The sequence below is a fragment of the Oncorhynchus clarkii genome, chromosome 2, assembly GCF_045791955.1.
Source record: "Oncorhynchus clarkii lewisi isolate Uvic-CL-2024 chromosome 2, UVic_Ocla_1.0, whole genome shotgun sequence".
NCBI lineage: Eukaryota > Metazoa > Chordata > Actinopteri > Salmoniformes > Salmonidae > Oncorhynchus > Oncorhynchus clarkii.
In genome coordinates, this window is record NC_092148.1 from 4,382,477 (window position 1) to 4,402,476 (window position 20,000).

The following is a 20,000-nucleotide window of genomic DNA, read 5'->3' on the forward strand; positions in this document are numbered from 1 at the left end:
AACAGGAACAGTAGAGACAGAGCAGCTGCATATTGAACAGTAGAGACATAGAGCAGCTGCATATTGAACAGTAGAGACAGAGCAGCTGCATATTGAACAGTAGAGACATAGAGCAGCTGCATATTGAACAGTAGAGACATAGAGCAGCTGCCTATTGAACAGTAGAGACATAGAGCAGCTGCATATTGAACAGGGACAGTGGAGACATAGCGCATCTGCATATTGAACAGGGACAGTAGAGACATAGAGCAGCTACATATTGAACAGTAGAGACATAGAGCATCTGCATATTGAACAGTAGAGACATAGAGCAGCTGCATATTGAACAGGGACAGTAGAGACATAGAGCAGCTGCATATTGAACAGTAGAGACAGAACAGCTGCATATTGAACAGTAGAGACAGAACAGCTGCATATTGAACAGTAGAGACATAGAGCAGCTGCATATTGAACAGTAGAGACATAGAGCAGCTGCATATTGAACAGTAGAGACATAGAGCATCTGCATATTGAACAGTAGAGACATAGAGCAGCTGCATATCGAACAGGGACAGTAGAGACATAGAGCAGCTGCATATTGAACAGTAGAGACATAGAGCAGCTGCATATTGAACCGTAGAGACATAGAGCATCTGCATATTGAACAGGGACAGTAGAGACATAGAGCAGCTGCATATTGAACAGTAGAGATATAGAGCAGCTGCATATTGAACAGGAACAGTAGAGACAGAGCAGCTGCATATTGAACAGGAACAGTAGAGACAGAGCAGCTGCATATTGAACAGTAGAGACATAGAGCAGCTGCATATTGAACAGTAGAGACATAGAGCATCTGCATATTGAACAGTAGAGACATAGAGCAGCTGCATATTGAACAGTAGAGACATAGAGCAGCTGCATATTGAATAGGGACAGTAGAGACATAGAGCATCTGCATATTAAACAGGGACAGTAGAGACATAGAGCAGCTACATATTGAACAGTAGAGACATAGAGCATCTGCATATTGAACAGTAGAGACATAGAGCAGCTGCATATTGAACAGGGACAGTAGAGACATAGAGCATCTGCATATTGAACAGGGACAGTAGAGACATAGAGCAGCTACATATTGAACAGTAGAGACATTGAGCAGCTGCATATTGAACAGGAACAGTAGAGACATAGAGCAGCTGCATATTGAACAGTAGAGACATAGAGCAGCTGCATATTGAACAGTAGAGACATATAGCAGCTGCATATTGAACAGTAGAGACATAGAGCAGCTGCATATTGAACAGTAGAGACAGAGCAGCTGCATATTGAACAGTAGAGACATAGAGCAGCTGCATATTGAACAGTAGAGACATAGAGCAGCTGCATATTGAACAGTAGAGACATAGAGCAGCTGCATATTGAACAGTAGAGACATAGAGCAGCTGCATATTGAACAGTAGAGACATAGAGCAGCTGCATATTGAACAGTAGAGACATAGAGCAGCTGCATATTGAACAGTAGAGACATAGAGCAGCTGCATATTGAACAGGGACAGTAGAGACATAGAGCAGCTGCATATTGAACAGTAGAGACATAGAGCAGCTGCATATTGAACAGTAGAGACATAGAGCAGCTGCATATTGAACAGGGACAGTAGAGACATAGAGTAGCTGCATATTGAACAGTAGAGACATAGAACAGCTGCATATTGAACAGGGACAGTAGAGACATAGAGAAGCTGCATATTGAACAGTAGAGACATAGAGCAGCTGCATATTGAACAGTAGAGACATAGAGCAGCTGCATATTGAACAGTAGAGACATAGAGCAGCTGCATATTGAACAGGGACAGTAAATTATTCATGGTTTTTCCTTAACGACCTGCTAGATCGCTACACTACACAGCATTAGCGCAATTCAAACTAGAGATCTGTAGCTCACAGAACCAGACATCTTAGGCTGTGTGTGTGTGTGTGTGTGTGTGTGTGTGTGTGTGTGTGTGTGTGTGTGTGTGTGTGTGTGTGTGTGTGTGTGTGTGTGTGTGTGTGTGTGTGTGTACGATGTGTTGTGTGTGTGTAACATAGAGTTTATAAGGCTTGACTTAAACAAGTCTGACTTACAACCTAGGATTGGACATATGATAATTAAATGACCCACAAAAGCCAGTGAGACATTAAAACAGATTAAATAAAGTCAACAACAGGAAGAGTAATGTATCTGGGGTACGTTGCCACGGTTACAACACTTAGATAGGTACAGCTGGGATTAATGATGAGAGAGCTGGTCGGTTTGCCATATTTGATGTTTGTTTGTTTACTCTGTGCTAAGGCAAGGGAGATGGCTGGGGATTCAGCAGTTCAAAACAGCCTTCAGCCTTCACACACACACACGCACACACGCACATACGCACACGCACACACACTCTACATGTACACCAGTATTGGAGCCAAACTTAATTTTTTTATCTATTAATTAACTGATGTCAGTTTGATATCAGATATTAACTACACACTACACTGTCTTTGATGTCTGTCTGTGTTAGTCTGTCGCTGCTCAGTCAGACCTCCATCTAGTTAAAGACAGGAGCGTCTCCAGGTCATTGATGACTGTCTGTGTTAGTCTGTCGCTGCTCAGTCAGACCTCCATCTAGTTAAAGACAGGAGCATCTCCAGGTCATTGATGTCTGTCTGTCTGTGTTAGTCAGTCGCTGCTCAGTCAGACCTCCATCTAGTTAAAGACAGGAGCATCTCCAGGTCATTGATGTCTGTCTGTCTGTGTTAGTCAGTCGCTGCTCAGTCAGACCTCCATCTAGTTAAAGACAGGAGCGTCTCCAGGTCTTTGGGAAGAGGCCTGGCAGATATAGAACAGCTGAATGGGAGGGTTTTGATAGTTGGATGTTCAATGTTTAGCTGCATGTGTAGCAGAGGTTGTTTGGTGACCTGAAAACGTGTGATGAGTAACCTTGTCCCAGAACTAATGCCTAAACTGAACTGACCCCAAATCTGCCCTGGAAAAGCACTAATTAAATCCTGCAGTGTGTCTGTGTGTGCGTTTGGGTTTAATACCGGTGACTGGTATCCCGGCACTTCCCCGACCAAGCTCCTTCCCGTTTTCCCATGAAAAATAATGATGGGTCACATGGACCAATAATATAAAGAAATATATGAAATTACTAATGCAAAAAATACTAAATATGTACGTGTGAAAAGCTGCATAGCTACCCAAACCTGAGACCATGGATACATGGTCAGTATCCACACAAACCTGAAACCATGGATATATGTCAGTATCCACCCAAACCATGGATATATGTCAGTATCCACCCAAACCATGGATATATGTCAGTATCCACCCAAACCATGGATATATGTCAGTATCCACCCAAACCATGGATATATGTCAGTCTCCACCCAAACCATGGATATATGTCAGTATCCACCCAAACCATGGATATATGTCAGTACCCACCCAAACCAGAGACCATGGATATATGTCAGTACCCACACAAACCTGAAACCATGGATATATGTCAGTATCCACCCAAACCATGGATATATGTCAGTATCCACCCAAACCTGAGACCATGGATATATGTCAGTCTCCACCCAAACCATGGATATATGTCAGTATCCACCCAAACCATGGATATATGTCAGTCTCCACCCAAACCATGGATATATGTCAGTATCCACCCAAACCATGGATATATGTCAGTATCCACCCAAACCATGGATATATGTCAGTATCCACCCAAACCATGGATATATGTCAGTATCCACCCAAACCTGAAACCATGGATATATGTCAGTATCCACCCAAACCTGAAACCATGGATATATGTCAGTATCCACCCAAACCATGGATATATGTCAGTATCCACACAAACCATGGATATATGTCAGTATCCACCCAAACCATGGATATATGTCAGTATCCACCCAAACCAGAAACCATGGATATATGTCAGTATCCACCCAAACCATGGATATATGTCAGTATCCACCCAAACCATGGATATATGTCAGTATCCACCCAAACCATGGATATATGTCAGTATCCACCCAAACCATGGATATATGTCAGTATCCACCCAAACCATGGATATATGTCAGTACCCACCCAAACCAGAGACCATGGATATATGTCAGTATCCACACAAACCTGAAACCATGGATATATGTCAGTATCCACCCAAACCATGGATATATGTCAGTATCCACCCAAACCTGAGACCATGGATATACAGTGCCTTGCGAAAGTATTCGGCCCCCTTGAACTTTGCGACCTTTTGCCACATTTCAGGCTTCAAACATAAAGATATAAAACTGTATTTTGTGTTTACGGACATATTCAATCTCTCCCTATGACAGTCTGCTGTGCCCACATGAATCAAGATGGCCACCATTCTTGGGTAAAGGAACAAAGCAAAGATAATTGAACTAAATGACTATCGCCCCGTAGCACTCACTTCTGTCATCATGAAGTGCTTTGAGAGACTAGTCAAGGATCACATCACCTCCACCCTACCGGCCACCCTAGACACACTTCAGTTTGCTTACTGCCCCAAAAGATCCACAGACGATGCAATTGCAATCGTACTGCACACTGCCATAACCCATCAATACCCATGTTGCTGTTCATTGACTACAGCTCAGAATTCAACACCATAGTACCCTCCATCACCTATTAAAGCTCGAGGCCCTGGGTCTGAACCCCTCCCTGTGCAACTGGGTCCTGGATTTCCTAACGGGCCACCCCCAGGCGGTGAAGGTTGGAAACAACACTGGCGTCCCACAAGGGTGCGCGCTCAGCCCCCTCCAGTACTCCCTGTTCACCCACGACTACGTGGCCACGCAAGCCTCAAACTCAATCATCAAGTTTGCAGACGACACAACGGTGGTGGGCTTGATAACCAACAACGATGAGACAGTAGTCGGCTTGATAACCAACAACTATGAGACGGCCTACAGGGAGGAGGTGAGGGCCCTGGGAGAGTGGTGGCAGGAAAATAACCTCTCCCTCAACGTCAACAAAAAACAAAACAAAGGAGCTGATCGTGGACTTCAGGAAACAGCAGAGGGAACACGACCCCTATCCACAGATGACGTGACGCAGTGGAGAAGGTGGAAAGCTTCAAGTTCCTCGGTGTACACATCACTGACAAACTGAAATGGTCCACCCACACAAACAGTGTGATGAAGAAGTCCCAACAGCGCCTCTTCAACCTCAGGAGGCTGAAGAAATTCGGATTGGCCCCCAAGACCCTCAGAAACCTTTACAGATGCACAATTGAGAGCAACCTGTCGGGCTGCATCACCGCCTGGTACAGCAACAGCACCGCCTGCAACCGCAGGGCTCGTCAGAGGGTGGCACGGTCTGCCCAACGCATCATCGGGGGAAAACTACCTGCCCTCCAGGACACCTACACCACCCGATGTCACAGGAAGGCCAAAAAGATAATTAAGGACAAAAACCACCCGAGCCACTGCCTGTTCACCCCGCTATCATCCAGAAGGTGTGTCTCTACTAACCCATAGATAATATGTCAACTGGAGAGTGTGTCTCTGCTAACCCATAGATAATATGTAAACAGGAGGGTGTGTCTCTACTAACCCGTAGATAATATGTCAACTGGAGGGTGTGTCTCTATTAACCCATAGATAATATGTCAACTGGAGGATGTGTCTCTACTAACCCATAGATAATATATCAACTGGAGGGTGGGTCTCTACTAACCCATAGATAATATGTCAACTGGAGGGTGTGTCTCTACTAACCCATAGATAATATGTCAACTGGAGGGTGTGTCTCTACTAACCCATAGATAATATGTAACCTGGAGGGTGTGTCTACTAACACATAGATAATATGTCAACTGGAGGGTGTGTCTCTTTTAACCCATAGATAATATGTAACCTGGAGGGTGTGTCTACTAACCCATAGAGAATATGTAAATTGGAGGGTGTGTCTCTACTAACCCATAGATAATATGTCAACTGGAGGGTGTGTCTCTACTAACCCATAGATAATATGTCAACTGGAGGGTGTGTCTCTACTAACCCATAGATAATATGTCAACTGGAGGATGTGTCTCTACTAACCCATAGATAATATGTCAACTGGAGGGTGTGTCTCAACTAACCCATAGAAAATATGTCAACTGGAGGGTGTGTCTCTACTAACCCATAGATAATATGTAACCTGGAGGGTGTGTCTCTACTAACCCATAGATAATATGTCAACTGGAGGGTGTGTCTCTACCAACCCATAGATAATATGTCAAATGGAGGGTGTCTCTACTAACCCATAGATAATATGTCAACTGGAGGGTGTGTCTCTACTAACACATAGATCATATGTCAACTGGAGGGTGTGTCTATTAACCCATAGATAATATGTCAACTGGAGGGTGTGTCTACTAACCCATAGATAATATGTCAACTGGAGGGTGTGTCTCTACTAACCCATAGATAATATGTTAACTGGAGGGTGTGTCTCTACTAACCCATAGATAATGTCAACTGGAGGGTGTGTCTACTAACCCATAGATAATATGTCAACTGGAGGGTGTGTCTACTAACCCATAGATAATATGTAACCTGGAGGGTGTGTCTAATAACCCATAGATAATATGTCAACTGAAGGGTGTGTCTACTAACCCATAGAAAATATGTCAACTGGAGGGTGTGTCTCTACTAACCCATAGATAGTAGGTAAACTGGAGGGCAAAGATGGCGATGCCCTCATTGTCGAAGGAGCCCGCCACGGAGCGGGAGATGTAACCAGGGACAATAGCGATGAAGCACGCCGCCAGAAGCCCCGCCCCCTGGTTCCAGAGCTCGCGGGTCAGCAGGAAGGTGGAGATGGACGTGAGGCCGCTGAAGACGGGCGCCAGGAACACACACACGTCTCTGATGTGCACCGTGATGTGGAGCAGGTTTAGAACATAGTGGATGAGACCAGCTGTTACCATCAGACCTGGGTAAACCTGGAGAGAGAGAGAGACCAGCTGTTACCATCAGACCTGGGTAAACCTGGAGAGAGAGAGACCAGCTGTTACCATCAGACCTGGGTAAACCTGCAGAGAGAGAGATCAGCTGTTACCATCAGACCTGGGTAAACCTGGAGAGAGAGAGACCAGCTGTTACCATCAGACCTGGGTAAACCTGGAGAGAGAGAGAGACCAGCTGTTACCATCAGACCTGGGTAAACCTGGAGAGAGAGAGACCAGCTGTTACCATCAGACCTGGGTAAACCTGAAGAGAGAGAGACCAGCTGTTACCATCAGACCTGGGTAAACCTGGAGAGAGAGAGACCAGCTGTTACCATCAGACCTGGGTAAACCTGGAGAGAGAGAGACCAGCTGTTACCATCAGACCTGGGTAAACCTGGAGAGAGAGAGACCAGCTGTTACCATCAGACCTGGGTAAACCTGGAGAGAGAGAGAGAGACCAGCTGTTACCATCAGACCTGGGTAAACCTGGAGAGAGAGAGAGACCAGCTGTTACCATCAGACCTGGGTAAACCTGGAGAGAGAGAGAGAGAGAGAGAGACCAGCTGTTACCATCAGACCTGGGTAAACCTGGAGAGAGAGAGAGACCAGCTGTTACCATCAGACCTGGGTAAACCTGGAGAGAGAGAGAGAGACCAGCTGTTACCATCAGACCTGGGTAAACCTGGAGAGAGAGAGAGACCAGCTGTTACCATCAGACCTGGGTAAACCTGGAGAGAGAGAGAGACCAGCTGTTACCATCAGACCTGGGTAAACCTGGAGAGAGAGAGACCAGCTGTTACCATCAGACCTGGGTAAACCTGGAGAGAGAGAGAGAGACCAGCTGTTACCATCAGACCTGGGTAAACCTGGAGAGAGAGAGAGACCAGCTGTTACCATCAGACCTGGGTAAACCTGGAGAGAGAGAGAGACCAGCTGTTACCATCAGACCTGGGTAAATCTAGAGAGAGAGAGAGAGAGAGAGAGAGAGAGAGAGAGAGAGAGAGACCAGCGGTTACCATCAGACCTGGGTAAACCTAGAGAGAGAGAGATAGAGAGAGAGAGAGAGAGAGAGAGAGAGAGAGAGAGAGAGAGAGAGAGAGAGACAGAGAGACCAGCTGATATCATCAGACCTGAGTAAACCTTGGGGGAGACAGAGGGGACTAAAATAGGATAAATCCAAGACCGAGAAAGAGAGAGAAAGAGAGAGAGCAGGATCGAGAGAGCAGGATCGAGAGAGAGCAGGATCGAGAGGGAGAGGGAGAGAGCAGGAGACAGAGAGAAAACAACAGAGAGAGAGAGAAAGAGAGAGAAACAGAGCTATTTTCCTCTCCTAATCCACCACTCACCGTGCCCAGTGGGTACCAGGCCAGAGAAACAGAGAGCTGTTTTCCTCTCCTAATCCCATCCACTCACAATGCATAGTGGGTACAGGGCCCACAATCACAATACACTTGAGTTATTCCACTCACCGTGCCACCCACTATCCTGCCCAGTGGGTACCAGGCCCTGTCATCGAACCAGTTGAGGAAGTCGTAGAAGCCGTTGATGGTCAGATGGTGAGTAGATCTGTAGTTGAACCTGAAACACAGGAGACAGAGAGACACACTGTTAGTATGGAAGACATGAACACAACCACATCAGTACACCACTACTACACTATACCACTACAACACTACACCACTACTACACTATACCACTATACCACTACTACACCACTACACTACTACTACAACACTATACCACTACTACACTACACCACTACAATACACTACTACACTACACCACTACAATACACTACTACACTATACCACTACAACACTATACCGCTATAACACCACTACACTACTACAATACACTACTACACCACTACTACACCACTACAATACACTACTACAACACCACACCACTACAACACTACTACACTACACCACTACACTACTACTACTACACCACTAGAATACACTACTACAACACTATACCGCTACAACACCACTACACTACCACACTACAACACCACACCACTACAACACTACACTACTACACCACTACAATACACTACTACAACACTATACCGCTACTACACCACTACACTACACTACTACACTACTACGCTACACCACTACTACTACACCACTACTACACTACACTACTACTACACTACAACACTACAACACTACACTACTACACTACACCACTACCACACTACACCACTACTACCACACTACACCACTACAACACTACACCACTACACCACTACTACTACAACACTACACTACTACTACACTACACCACTACACCACTACAACACTACACCACTACACCACTACTACACCACACCACTACAACACTACACCACTACTACACTACTACTACACTACACCACTACTACACCACACCACTACAACACTACACCACTACTACACTACACCACTACTACTACACTACACCACTACTACACTACACCACTACACGACTACTACACTACACCACTACAACACTACTACACCACTACTACACTACACCACTACAATACTACTACACTACTACTACAGTACACTACAACACTACACCATTACTACACTACACCACCACTACTACACTATACCACTACTACACCACTACAGTACACTAAACCACTACTACACTATACCACTACTACACCACTACAGTACACTACACCACTACTACACTACTACACCACTACTACACTACTCCACCACTACTACACTACACCACCACTACACCACTACTACACTACACCACTAATACACTACACCACCACTACAATACACCACCACTACACCACTAATACACTACACCACCACTACACCACTACTACTAATAAACTACACCACTACTACACTACACCACTACTACACTTCTACACTACTACTACACCACTACTACACTACTACACTACTACTACACTACTACACTACTACTACACTACTACACTACACCACTACTACACTACAGCTACACTACACCACTACACCACTACTACACTACACCACTACTACACTACTACACTACACCACTACTACACTACTACTACACTACAACACTACTACACTACACCACTACTACTACACTACACTACTACTACACTACACCACTACTACACTCCCAAAAGCTTCAGACAGAAGGCTGAACTACACTGACTCAGCAGTATGCTTGATGACTCCGCAGTACGCTTGATGACTCAACAGTATGCTTGATGACTCAACAGAATGCTTGATGACTCAACATCTAACCATGAGTATGCCTGGTGACTCAACAGAATGCTTGATGACTCAACATCCAACCATGAGTATGCCTGAAGACTCAACATCCAGCCATGAGAATGCCTGATGACTCAACAGTATGCCTGATGACTCAACAGTGTGCCTGATGACTCAACAGTGTGCCTGATGACTCAACAGTACGCCTGATGACTCAACAGTATGCCTGATGACTCAACAGTATGCCTGATGACTCAACAGTATGCCTGATGACTCAACATCCAGCCATGAGAATGCCTGATGACTCAACAGTATGCCTGATGACTCAACAGTGTGCCTGATGACTCAACAGTACGCCTGATGACTACACAGTATGCCTGATGACTCAACAGTGTGCCTGATGACTCAACAGTACGCCTGATGACTCAACAGTACGCCTGATGACTCAACAGTATGCCTGATGACTCAACAGTGTGCCTGATGACTCAACAGTATGCCTGATGACTCAACAGTATGCCTGATGACTCAACAGTACGCCTGATGACTCAACAGTATGCCTGATAACTCAACAGTATGCCTGATGACTCAACAGTATGCTTGATGACTCAACAGTACGCCTGATGACTACACAGTATGCCTGATGACTCAACAGTATGCCTGATGACTCAACAGTGTGCCTGATGACTCAACAGTACGCCTGATGACTCAACAGTACGCCTGATGACTAAACAGTACGCCTGATGACTCAACAGTATGCCTGATGACTCAACAGTATGCCTGATGACGCAACAGTATGCTTGATGACTCAACATCCAGGCATGAGTATGCCTGATGACTCAACAGTACGCCTGATGACTCAACAGTATGCCTGATGACTCAACAGTATGCCTGATGACTCAACAGTATGCCTGATGACTCAACAGTATGCCTGATGACGCAACAGTATGCTTGATGACTCAACATCCAGGCATGAGTATGCCTGATGACTCAACAGTATGCCTAATGACTCAACATCCAGCCATGAGTATGCCTGATGACTCAACAGTACGCCTGATGACTCAACAGTATGCCTGATGACTCAATAGTATGCCTGATGACTCAACAGTACGCCTGATGACTCAATAGTATGCTTGATGACTCAATAGTATGCCTGATGACTTGGATCGTGTTCAAAATCATAATGAAGTAGTTACAGAACAATCTAATTCAACAAAATAAATGTTGTTTTTATACAATTATCTCAAATTGGAAAGCTCAAATACCAACGGTGACAGAAATCCCCACTGAGACGGAAGACAGCACACATTTAACAACTGTGCTCCATAATTGCATGAGAAACGACTGAAACAATCATTGTTTTTGAAAAAAAGATTAGGTTGAGCATTGTTTTTCACAAGGTAAATGGAAAAACAGATTTAAAATGTCACCCACATTTCAGTACTCTAGCCTCTCAGTCTACGTCAGACAGACAAACAGGCAAACAGACAGAGGCTCTTCAGACTCCCATGATGAATGAGAATGAACTAGACTAAACCACACTACGATGGTAGTCTGGACATTAAACAATTCCGTATCTCTGTCGGAACAAATATCCTTGAGCTACAGAGACGCCTCTCTTTTTTTTATCTAGCTGCACTTTCAACAAACGCTGTTACAAATGTCCCTCTCTCCATAGTCATAGATTTAGCTGTGTGTGTCCCTCTCTCCATAGTCATAGATTTAGCTGTGTGTGTGTGTCCCTCTCTCCATAGCCATAGATTTAGCTGTGTGTGTCCCTCTCTCCATAGCCATAGATTTAGCTGTGTGTGTGTGTCCCTCTCTCCATAGCCATAGATTTAGCTGTGTGTGTCCCTCTCTCCATAGCCATAGATTTAGCTGTGTGTGTCCCTCTCTCCATAGCCATAGATTTAGCTGTGTGTGTCCCTCTCTCCATAGCCTTAGATTTAGCTGTGTGTGTCCCTCTCTCCATAGCCATAGATTTAGCTGTGTGTGTGTGTCCCTCTCTCCATAGCCATAGATTTAGCTGTGTGTGTCCCTCTCTCCATAGCCATAGATTTAGCTGTGTGTGTGTGTCCCTCTCTCCATAGCCATAGATTTAGCTGTAGGTGTGTGTCCCTCTCTCCATAGCCATAGATTAGCTGTAGGTGTGTGTCCCTCTCTCCATAGCCATAGATTAGCTGTAGGTGTGTGTCCCTCTCTCCATAGCCATAGATTTAGCTGTAGGTGTGTGTCCCTCTCTCCATAGCCATAGATTAGCTGTAGGTGTGTGTCCCTCTCTCCCAAGCCATAGATTAGCTGTAGGTGTGTGTCCCTCTCTCCATAGCCATAGATTTAGCTGTAGGTGTATGTCCCTCTCTCCATAGCCATAGATTAGCTGTAGGTGTGTGTGTCCCTCTCTCCATAGCCATAGATTAGCTGTAGGTGTGTGTGTCCCTCTCTCCATAGCCATAGATTTAGCTGTGTGTGTCCCTCTCTCCATAGCCATAGATTTAGCTGTGTGTGTCCATCTCTCCATAGCCATAGATTAGCTGTAGGTGTATGTCCCTCTCTCCATAGCCATAGATTTAGCTGTGTGTGTCCCTCTCTCCATAGCCATAGATTTAGCTGTGTGTGTGTGTCCCTCTCTCCATAGCCATAGATTTAGCTGTGTGTGTCCCTCTCTCCATAGCCATAGATTTAGCTGTGTGTGTCCCTCTCTCCATAGCCATAGATTTAGCTGTGTGTGTCCCTCTCTCCATAGCCATAGATTTAGCTGTGTGTGTCCCTCTCTCCATAGCCATAGATTAGCTGTAGGTGTATGTCCCTCTCTCCATAGCCATAGATTAGCTGTAGGTGTGTGTGTCCCTCTCTCCATAGCCATAGATTAGCTGTAGGTGTGTGTCCCTCTCTCCATAGTCATAGATTGGCTGTAGGTGTGTGTCCCTCTCTCCATAGTCATAGATTGGCTGTAGGTGTGTGTCCCTCTCTCCATAGCCATAGATTAGCTGTAGGTGTGTGTCCCTCTCTCCATAGCCATACATTAGCTGTAGGTGTGTGTGTGTCCCTCTCTCCATAGCCATAGATTAGCTGTAGGTGTATGTCCCTCTCTCCATAGCCATAGATTAGCTGTAGGTGAATGTCCCTCTCTCCATAACCATAGATTAGCTGTAGGTGTGTGTCCCTCTCTCCATAGCCATAGATTAGCTGTAGGTGTGTGTCCCTCTCTCCATAACCATAGATTAGCTGTAGGTGTATGTCCCTCTCTCCATAGCCATAGATTAGCTGAAGGTGTATGTCCCTCTCTCCATAGCCATACATTAGCTGTAGGTGTGTGTCCCTCTCTCCATAGCCATAGATTAGCTGTAGGTGTGTGTCCCTCTCTCCATAACCATAGATTAGCTGTAGGTGTGTGTCCCTCTCTCCATAGCCATAGATTAGCTGTAGGTGTATGTCCCTCTCTCTTTAGCCATAGATTAGCTGTAGGTGTGTGTCCCACTCTCCAGTAGGTGTGTGTCCCACTCTCCAGTAGGTGTGTGTCCCTCTCTCCAGTAGGTGTGTGTCCTCTAACAGAACACTGCTGACTGAGGGAAAGTCTGAGCACCAAGACAGTTATGTTGAGATTGTTGTTGTTGTGAGGGCTACCAGGGAGAGAGACTATAACTTCTACTTTTCATATGAATTTGGTTGTAAGGTTAGTGGACAAAATCTAGTCCAATTGGATAGCGGGAAACAGGCCCAGTGGTAACATGGAGTCTTGGGACTGACAGAGAGGAGAGAGGGGATTATGAAGGAGAGGCTGAAAGACAGTCTAATGGTGCCAGACAGTGTTGACCACATCAGACAGATCTGTCCATGTTAGTCATCAGAGGACTTCAGAGGACTAGAACAGAACAGAACAGAGCAGAACAGATTGGAACAGAACAGAACAGAGCAGAACAGATTGGAACAGAACAGATTGGAATAGAACAGAACAGAACAGATTGGAACAGAACAGAACAGAACAGATTGGAACAGAACAGATTGGAACAGAACAGAACAGATTGGAACAGAACAGAACAGAACAGATTGGAACAGAACAGATTGGAACAGAACAGAACAGATTGGAACAGAACAGAACAGAACAGATTGGAACAGAACAGAACAGATTGGAACAGAACAGAACAGAACAGATTGGAACAGAACAGAACAGAACAGAACAGAACAGATTGGAACAGAACAGATTGGAACAGAACAGAACAGATTGGAACAGAACAGAACAGAACAGATTGGAACAGAACAGAACAGATTGGAACAGAACAGATTGGAACAGAACAGAGTAGAACAGAACAGATTGGAACAGAGTAGAACAGAACAGATTGGAACAGAACAGAACAGAACAGAGTAGAACAGAACAGATTGGAACAGAACAGAACAGATTGGAACAGAACAGAACAGAACAGATTGGAACAGAACAGAACAGAACAGATTGGAACAGAACAGATTGGAACAGAACAGAACAGATTGGAACAGAACAGAACAGAACAGATTGGAACAGAACAGATTGGAACAGAACAGAACAGATTGGAACAGAACAGAACAGAACAGAACAGATTGGAACAGAACAGAACAGAACAGATTGGAACAGAACAGAGTAGAACAGAACAGAACAGAACAGAACAGATTGGAACAGAACAGAACAGAACAGATTGGAACAGAACAGATTGGAACAGAACAGATTGGAACAGAACAGAACAGAACAGAACAGATTGGAACAGAACAGAACAGAACAGATTGGAACAGAACAGAACAGATTGGAACAGAACAGAACAGAACAGAACAGATTGGAACAGAACAGAACAGAACAGATTGGAACAGAACAGAGTAGAACAGAACAGAACAGAACAGAACAGATTGGAACAGAACAGACAAGCAGTTCCTAGAAGACAACTCTCCTCCTCTGAACATCACAACACCATGAATTATACACCAGAGAACGAGCTTCTGAAGAGCTTCTGACGGAACAGAGAGTCATTACAACTTCCTAACCAATCACGCAACACATTTTACTTCATGTAGGGAAACGATTATTCATATGTTGACATAAAATTAATTTATAAAAATCGCTATTTAACAAGCTGACTAGCTAACATTAGCCAACTAGCCAACATGTAGCTTGCTATATGGGTGTTGGACATTCGTATGACTCGTTAACCCATGTTGTTTAATGTTTTAGGGACTCCAGAACCAGGCTGTTTTTTTAATTGATTTATTTTATCTTTATTTTACTAGGCAAGTCAGTTAAGAACAAATTCTTAATTTCAATGACGGTCTAGGAACAGTGGGTTAACTGCCTGTTCAGGGGCAGAACGACAGATTTGTACCTTGTCAGCTCAGGGGTTTGAACTTACAACCTTCCAGTTACTAGTCCAACGCTCTAACCACTAGGCTACCCTGCCGCCCCAGGCTGTGATCTGGTGAAACCCAGAGGATATAATGAATCTAGATAAAGCATTTAACGCTACTGCAAAGCGAACAAACCATGTTGTAAGCTCACCTTGCTGTTCATTAAAAACATGATTCAAAGGCTGACTTGTCATTGTTCAACGTTAACGTTAGAGATTGAAGATATTTGTCATGGTACGGTAGTAGAGGTAAGGTAGTTCGCTAACCCTTTTCCTGCTGACTGTGTGGTGGAGGACAATAATAACACAAGGTCTATGGATGTGGAGATATGTAGCCGATCTGGGTTTGGACCCTAAAATGTTTGGTATAAATATTAGTTCAGAACAGGTGGTTTACATGCTCTATTTCCTCCACTGGATAATCATCTCCAGAGGAATTACAGGAAATTACTGACTGTCAAACAACTGCTTCATTACTACTGTACATTGAACCACTGCCAGAGGATGGGTACATTACTACTCCACATTGAACCACTGCCAGAGGATGGGTACATTACTACTCCACATTGAACCACTGCCAGAGGATGGGTACATTACTACTCCACATTGAACCACAGAGGATGGGTACATTACTACTCCACATGGAACCACAGAGGATCGGTACATTATTACTCCACATGGAACCACAGTCAGAGGATGGCTACATTATTACTCCACATTGAACCACAGTCAGAGGATGGCTACATTATTACTCCACATTGAACCACAGAGGATGGGTACATTACTACTCCACATTGAACCACAGTCAGAGGATGGCTACATTATTACTCCACATTGAACCACAGTCAGAGGATGGCTACATTATTACTCCACATTGAACCACAGAGGATGGCTACATTACTACTGTACATTGAACCACAGTCAGAGGACGGCTACATTACTACTATACATTGAACCACAGCTAGAGGATGGCTACATTACTACTCCACATTGAACCACAGTCAGAGGACAGCTACATTACTACTGTACATTGAACCACAGTCAGAGGACGTCTACATTATTACTCCACATTGAACCACAGTCAGAGGATGGCTACATTACAATTCCACACTGAACCACATTCAGAGGATGGCTACATTACTACTCTACATTGAACCACAGTCAGAGGATGGCTACATTACAATTCCACACTGAACCACATTCAGAGGATGGCTACATTACTACTCTACATTGAACCACAGTCAGAGGATGGCTACATTACTACTCCACATTGAACCACAGAGGACGGCTAATACTGTAAATGTCTCTAATACTGTAAATGTGTTCTACATGTCTCTAATACTGTAAATGTGTTCTACATGTCTCTAATACTGTAAATGTGTTCTACATGTCTCTAATACTGTAAATGTGTTCTACATGTCTCTAATACTGTAAATGTGTTCTACATGTCTCTCATACTGTAAATGTCTCTAATACTGTAAATGTGTTCTACATGTCTCTAATACTGTAAATGTGTTCTACATGTCTCTAATACTGTAAATGTGTTCTACGTGTCTCTAATACTGTAAATGTGTTCTACATGTCTCTCATACTGTAAATGTGTTCTACATGTCTCTAATACTGTAAATGTGTTCTACATGTCTCTAATACTGTAAATGTGTTCTACATGTCTCTAATACTGTAAATGTGATCTACATGTCTCTAATACTGTAAATGTGTTCTACATGTCTCTAATATTGTAAATGTGTTCTACATGTCTCTAATACTGTAAATGTGATCTACATGTCTCTAATAGTGTAAATGTGATCTACATGTCTCTAATACTGTAAATGTGTTCTACATGTCTCTAATACTGTAAATGTGTTCTACATGTCTCTAATACTGTAAATGTGTTCTACATGTCTCTAATACTGTAAATGTCTCTAATGCTGTAAATGTGATCTACATGTCTCTCATACTGTAAATGTGTTCTACATGTCTCTAATACTGTAAATGTGTTCTACATGTCTCTAATACTCTATATAAGTTCTCTAGAGGGGAAACAAAGAGCGAGAGGCCCTCATAATAACTCTGTCTCTTTCTAAATGGTCTGGTCCAGTGAATGATAAGCAGCACTACCAGGCTAGAGTCAGACTAGCCTGGTCACACCACAAACAGGTCTGGAACCAGGCTAGAGTAGAGTCAGACTAGCCTGGCCCCACCACAAACAGGTCTGGAACCAGGCTAGAGTAGAGTCAGACTAGCCTGGCCCCACCACAAACAGGTCTGGAACCAGGCTAGAGTAGAGTCAGACTAGCCTGGCCCCACCACAAACAGGTCTGGAACCAGACTAGAGTAGAGTCAGACTAGCCTGGTCCCACCACAAACAGGTCTGGAACCAGGCTAGGCTAGAGTCAGACTAGCCTGGCCTCACCACAAACAGGTCTGGAACCAGGCTAGAGTAGAGTCAGACTAGCCAACCCCACCATAAACAGGTCTGGAACCAGGCTAGAGTGGAATCAGACTGGGTGAGAATGACAGAGAGACAGACAGACACAGACTCTCAGACTGGGTGAGAATGACAGAGAGACAGACAGACACAGACTCTCAGACTGGGTGAGAATGACAGAGAGACAGACAGACACAGACTCTCAGACTGGGTGAGAATGACAGAGAGACAGACAGACACAGACTCTCAGACTGGGTGAGAATGACAGAGAGACAGACAGACACAGACTCTCAGACTGGGTGAGAATGACAGAGACAGACAGACACAGACTCTCAGACTGGGTGAGAATGACAGAGACAGACAGACACAGACTCTCAGACTGGGTGAGAATGACAGAGACAGACAGACAGACAGACAGACAGACAGACAGACAGACAGACTCTCAGACTGGGTGAGAATGACAGAGAGACAGACACAGACTCTCAGACTGGGTGAGAATGACAGACAGACAGACAGACAGACAGACAGACAGACAGACAGACACAGACTCTCAGACTGGGTGAGAATGACAGAGAGACAGACAGACAGACAGACAGACAGACAGACAGACAGACAGACAGACAGACAGACAGACAGACTCTCAGACTGGGTGAGAATGACAGAGAGACAGACACAGACTCTCAGACTGGGTGAGAATGACAGACAGACAGACAGACAGACAGACAGACAGACAGACAGGGTGAGAATGACAGAGACTCTCAGACAGGGTGAGAATGACAGACAGACAGACAGACAGACAGACAGACAGACAGACAGACAGGGTGAGAATGACAGAGACTCTCAGACAGGGTGAGAATGACAGACAGACAGACAGACAGACAGACAGACAGACAGACAGACAGGGTGAGAATGACAGAGACTCTCAGACAGGGTGAGAATGACAGAGAGACAGACACAGACTCTCAGACAGGGTGAGAATGACAGAGACTCTCAGACAGGGTGAGAATGACAGAGACTCTCAGACAGGGTGAGAATGACAGAGACTCTCAGACAGGGTGAGAATGACAGAGACTCTCAGACAGGGTGAGAATGACAGAGACTCTCAGACAGGGTGAGAATGACAGAGACTCTCAGACAGGGTGAGAATGACAGAGACTCTCAGACAGGGTGAGAATGACAGAGAGCCTTGAACTGCCTTCTAATTATGAAACAAGACATTTCCAGATTCACGACTAAATCTACTTATTGTTTAATTGACAGATGAAAGTAAACAACTTATTCTCCTTTCTGGGTTAATTATCAAAGTGGAATAAATATGTCATCTTGAATAATAAATATTCATTGTGTTGTTGTGTTGACACAATATGAATCTGCCAGAGAGAGAGAAAGAGGCCAGGCTGAATGCTAATTTCCTTTTCGCTTATACTGTTAATTAGGATAATAAACTATTCTGAACAAAAATATAAAACGCAACAATTTCAAAGATTTTACTGAGTTACAGTTCACATAAAGAAATCAGTCAATTGAAATAAATTCATTAGATCCTCATTTATGGATCTAAGGATTTCACATGACTGGGTCTGGTGTGCAACCCTGGTTGTCAGGTAAACATCACTGATATCTAGCTCTGTAGAGGGATATGACAGTCAGTCAGGTAAACATCACTGATATCTAGCACTGTAGAGGGATATGACAGTCAGTCAGGTAAACATCACTGATATCTAGCTCTGTAGAGGGATATGACAGTCAGTCAGGTAAACATCAGTGATATCTAGCTCTGTAGAGGGATATGACAGTCAGTCAGGTAAACATCACTGATATCTAGCTCTGTAGAGGGATATGACAGTCAGTCAGGTAAACATCAGTGATATCCAGCTCTGTAGAGGGATATGACAGTCAGTCAGTCAGGTAAACATCACTGATATCTAGCTCTGTAGAGGGATATGACAGTCAGTCAGTCAGGTAAACATCACTGATATCTAGCTCTGTAGAGGGATATGACAGTCAGTCAGGTAAACAT

The 20,000-nt window shown here is 44.3% G+C and overlaps 1 protein-coding gene across 1 annotated transcript in view; it reads right to left on the reverse strand.

Annotated features, from left to right (window-relative positions):
• Window positions 1–20,000, reverse strand: part of LOC139419439 (dolichyl-diphosphooligosaccharide--protein glycosyltransferase subunit STT3B-like) — an 85,296-nt gene that overhangs the window by 55,488 nt on the left and 9,808 nt on the right. The window contains exons 2-3 of the mRNA XM_071169390.1: window positions 8,441–8,549; window positions 6,678–6,965 (exon numbers count right to left, since the gene is read on the reverse strand). Of these exons, the coding sequence (XP_071025491.1) occupies window positions 6,678–6,965; window positions 8,441–8,549 (397 nt within the window). The remainder of the gene's footprint in view (window positions 1–6,677; window positions 6,966–8,440; window positions 8,550–20,000) is intronic.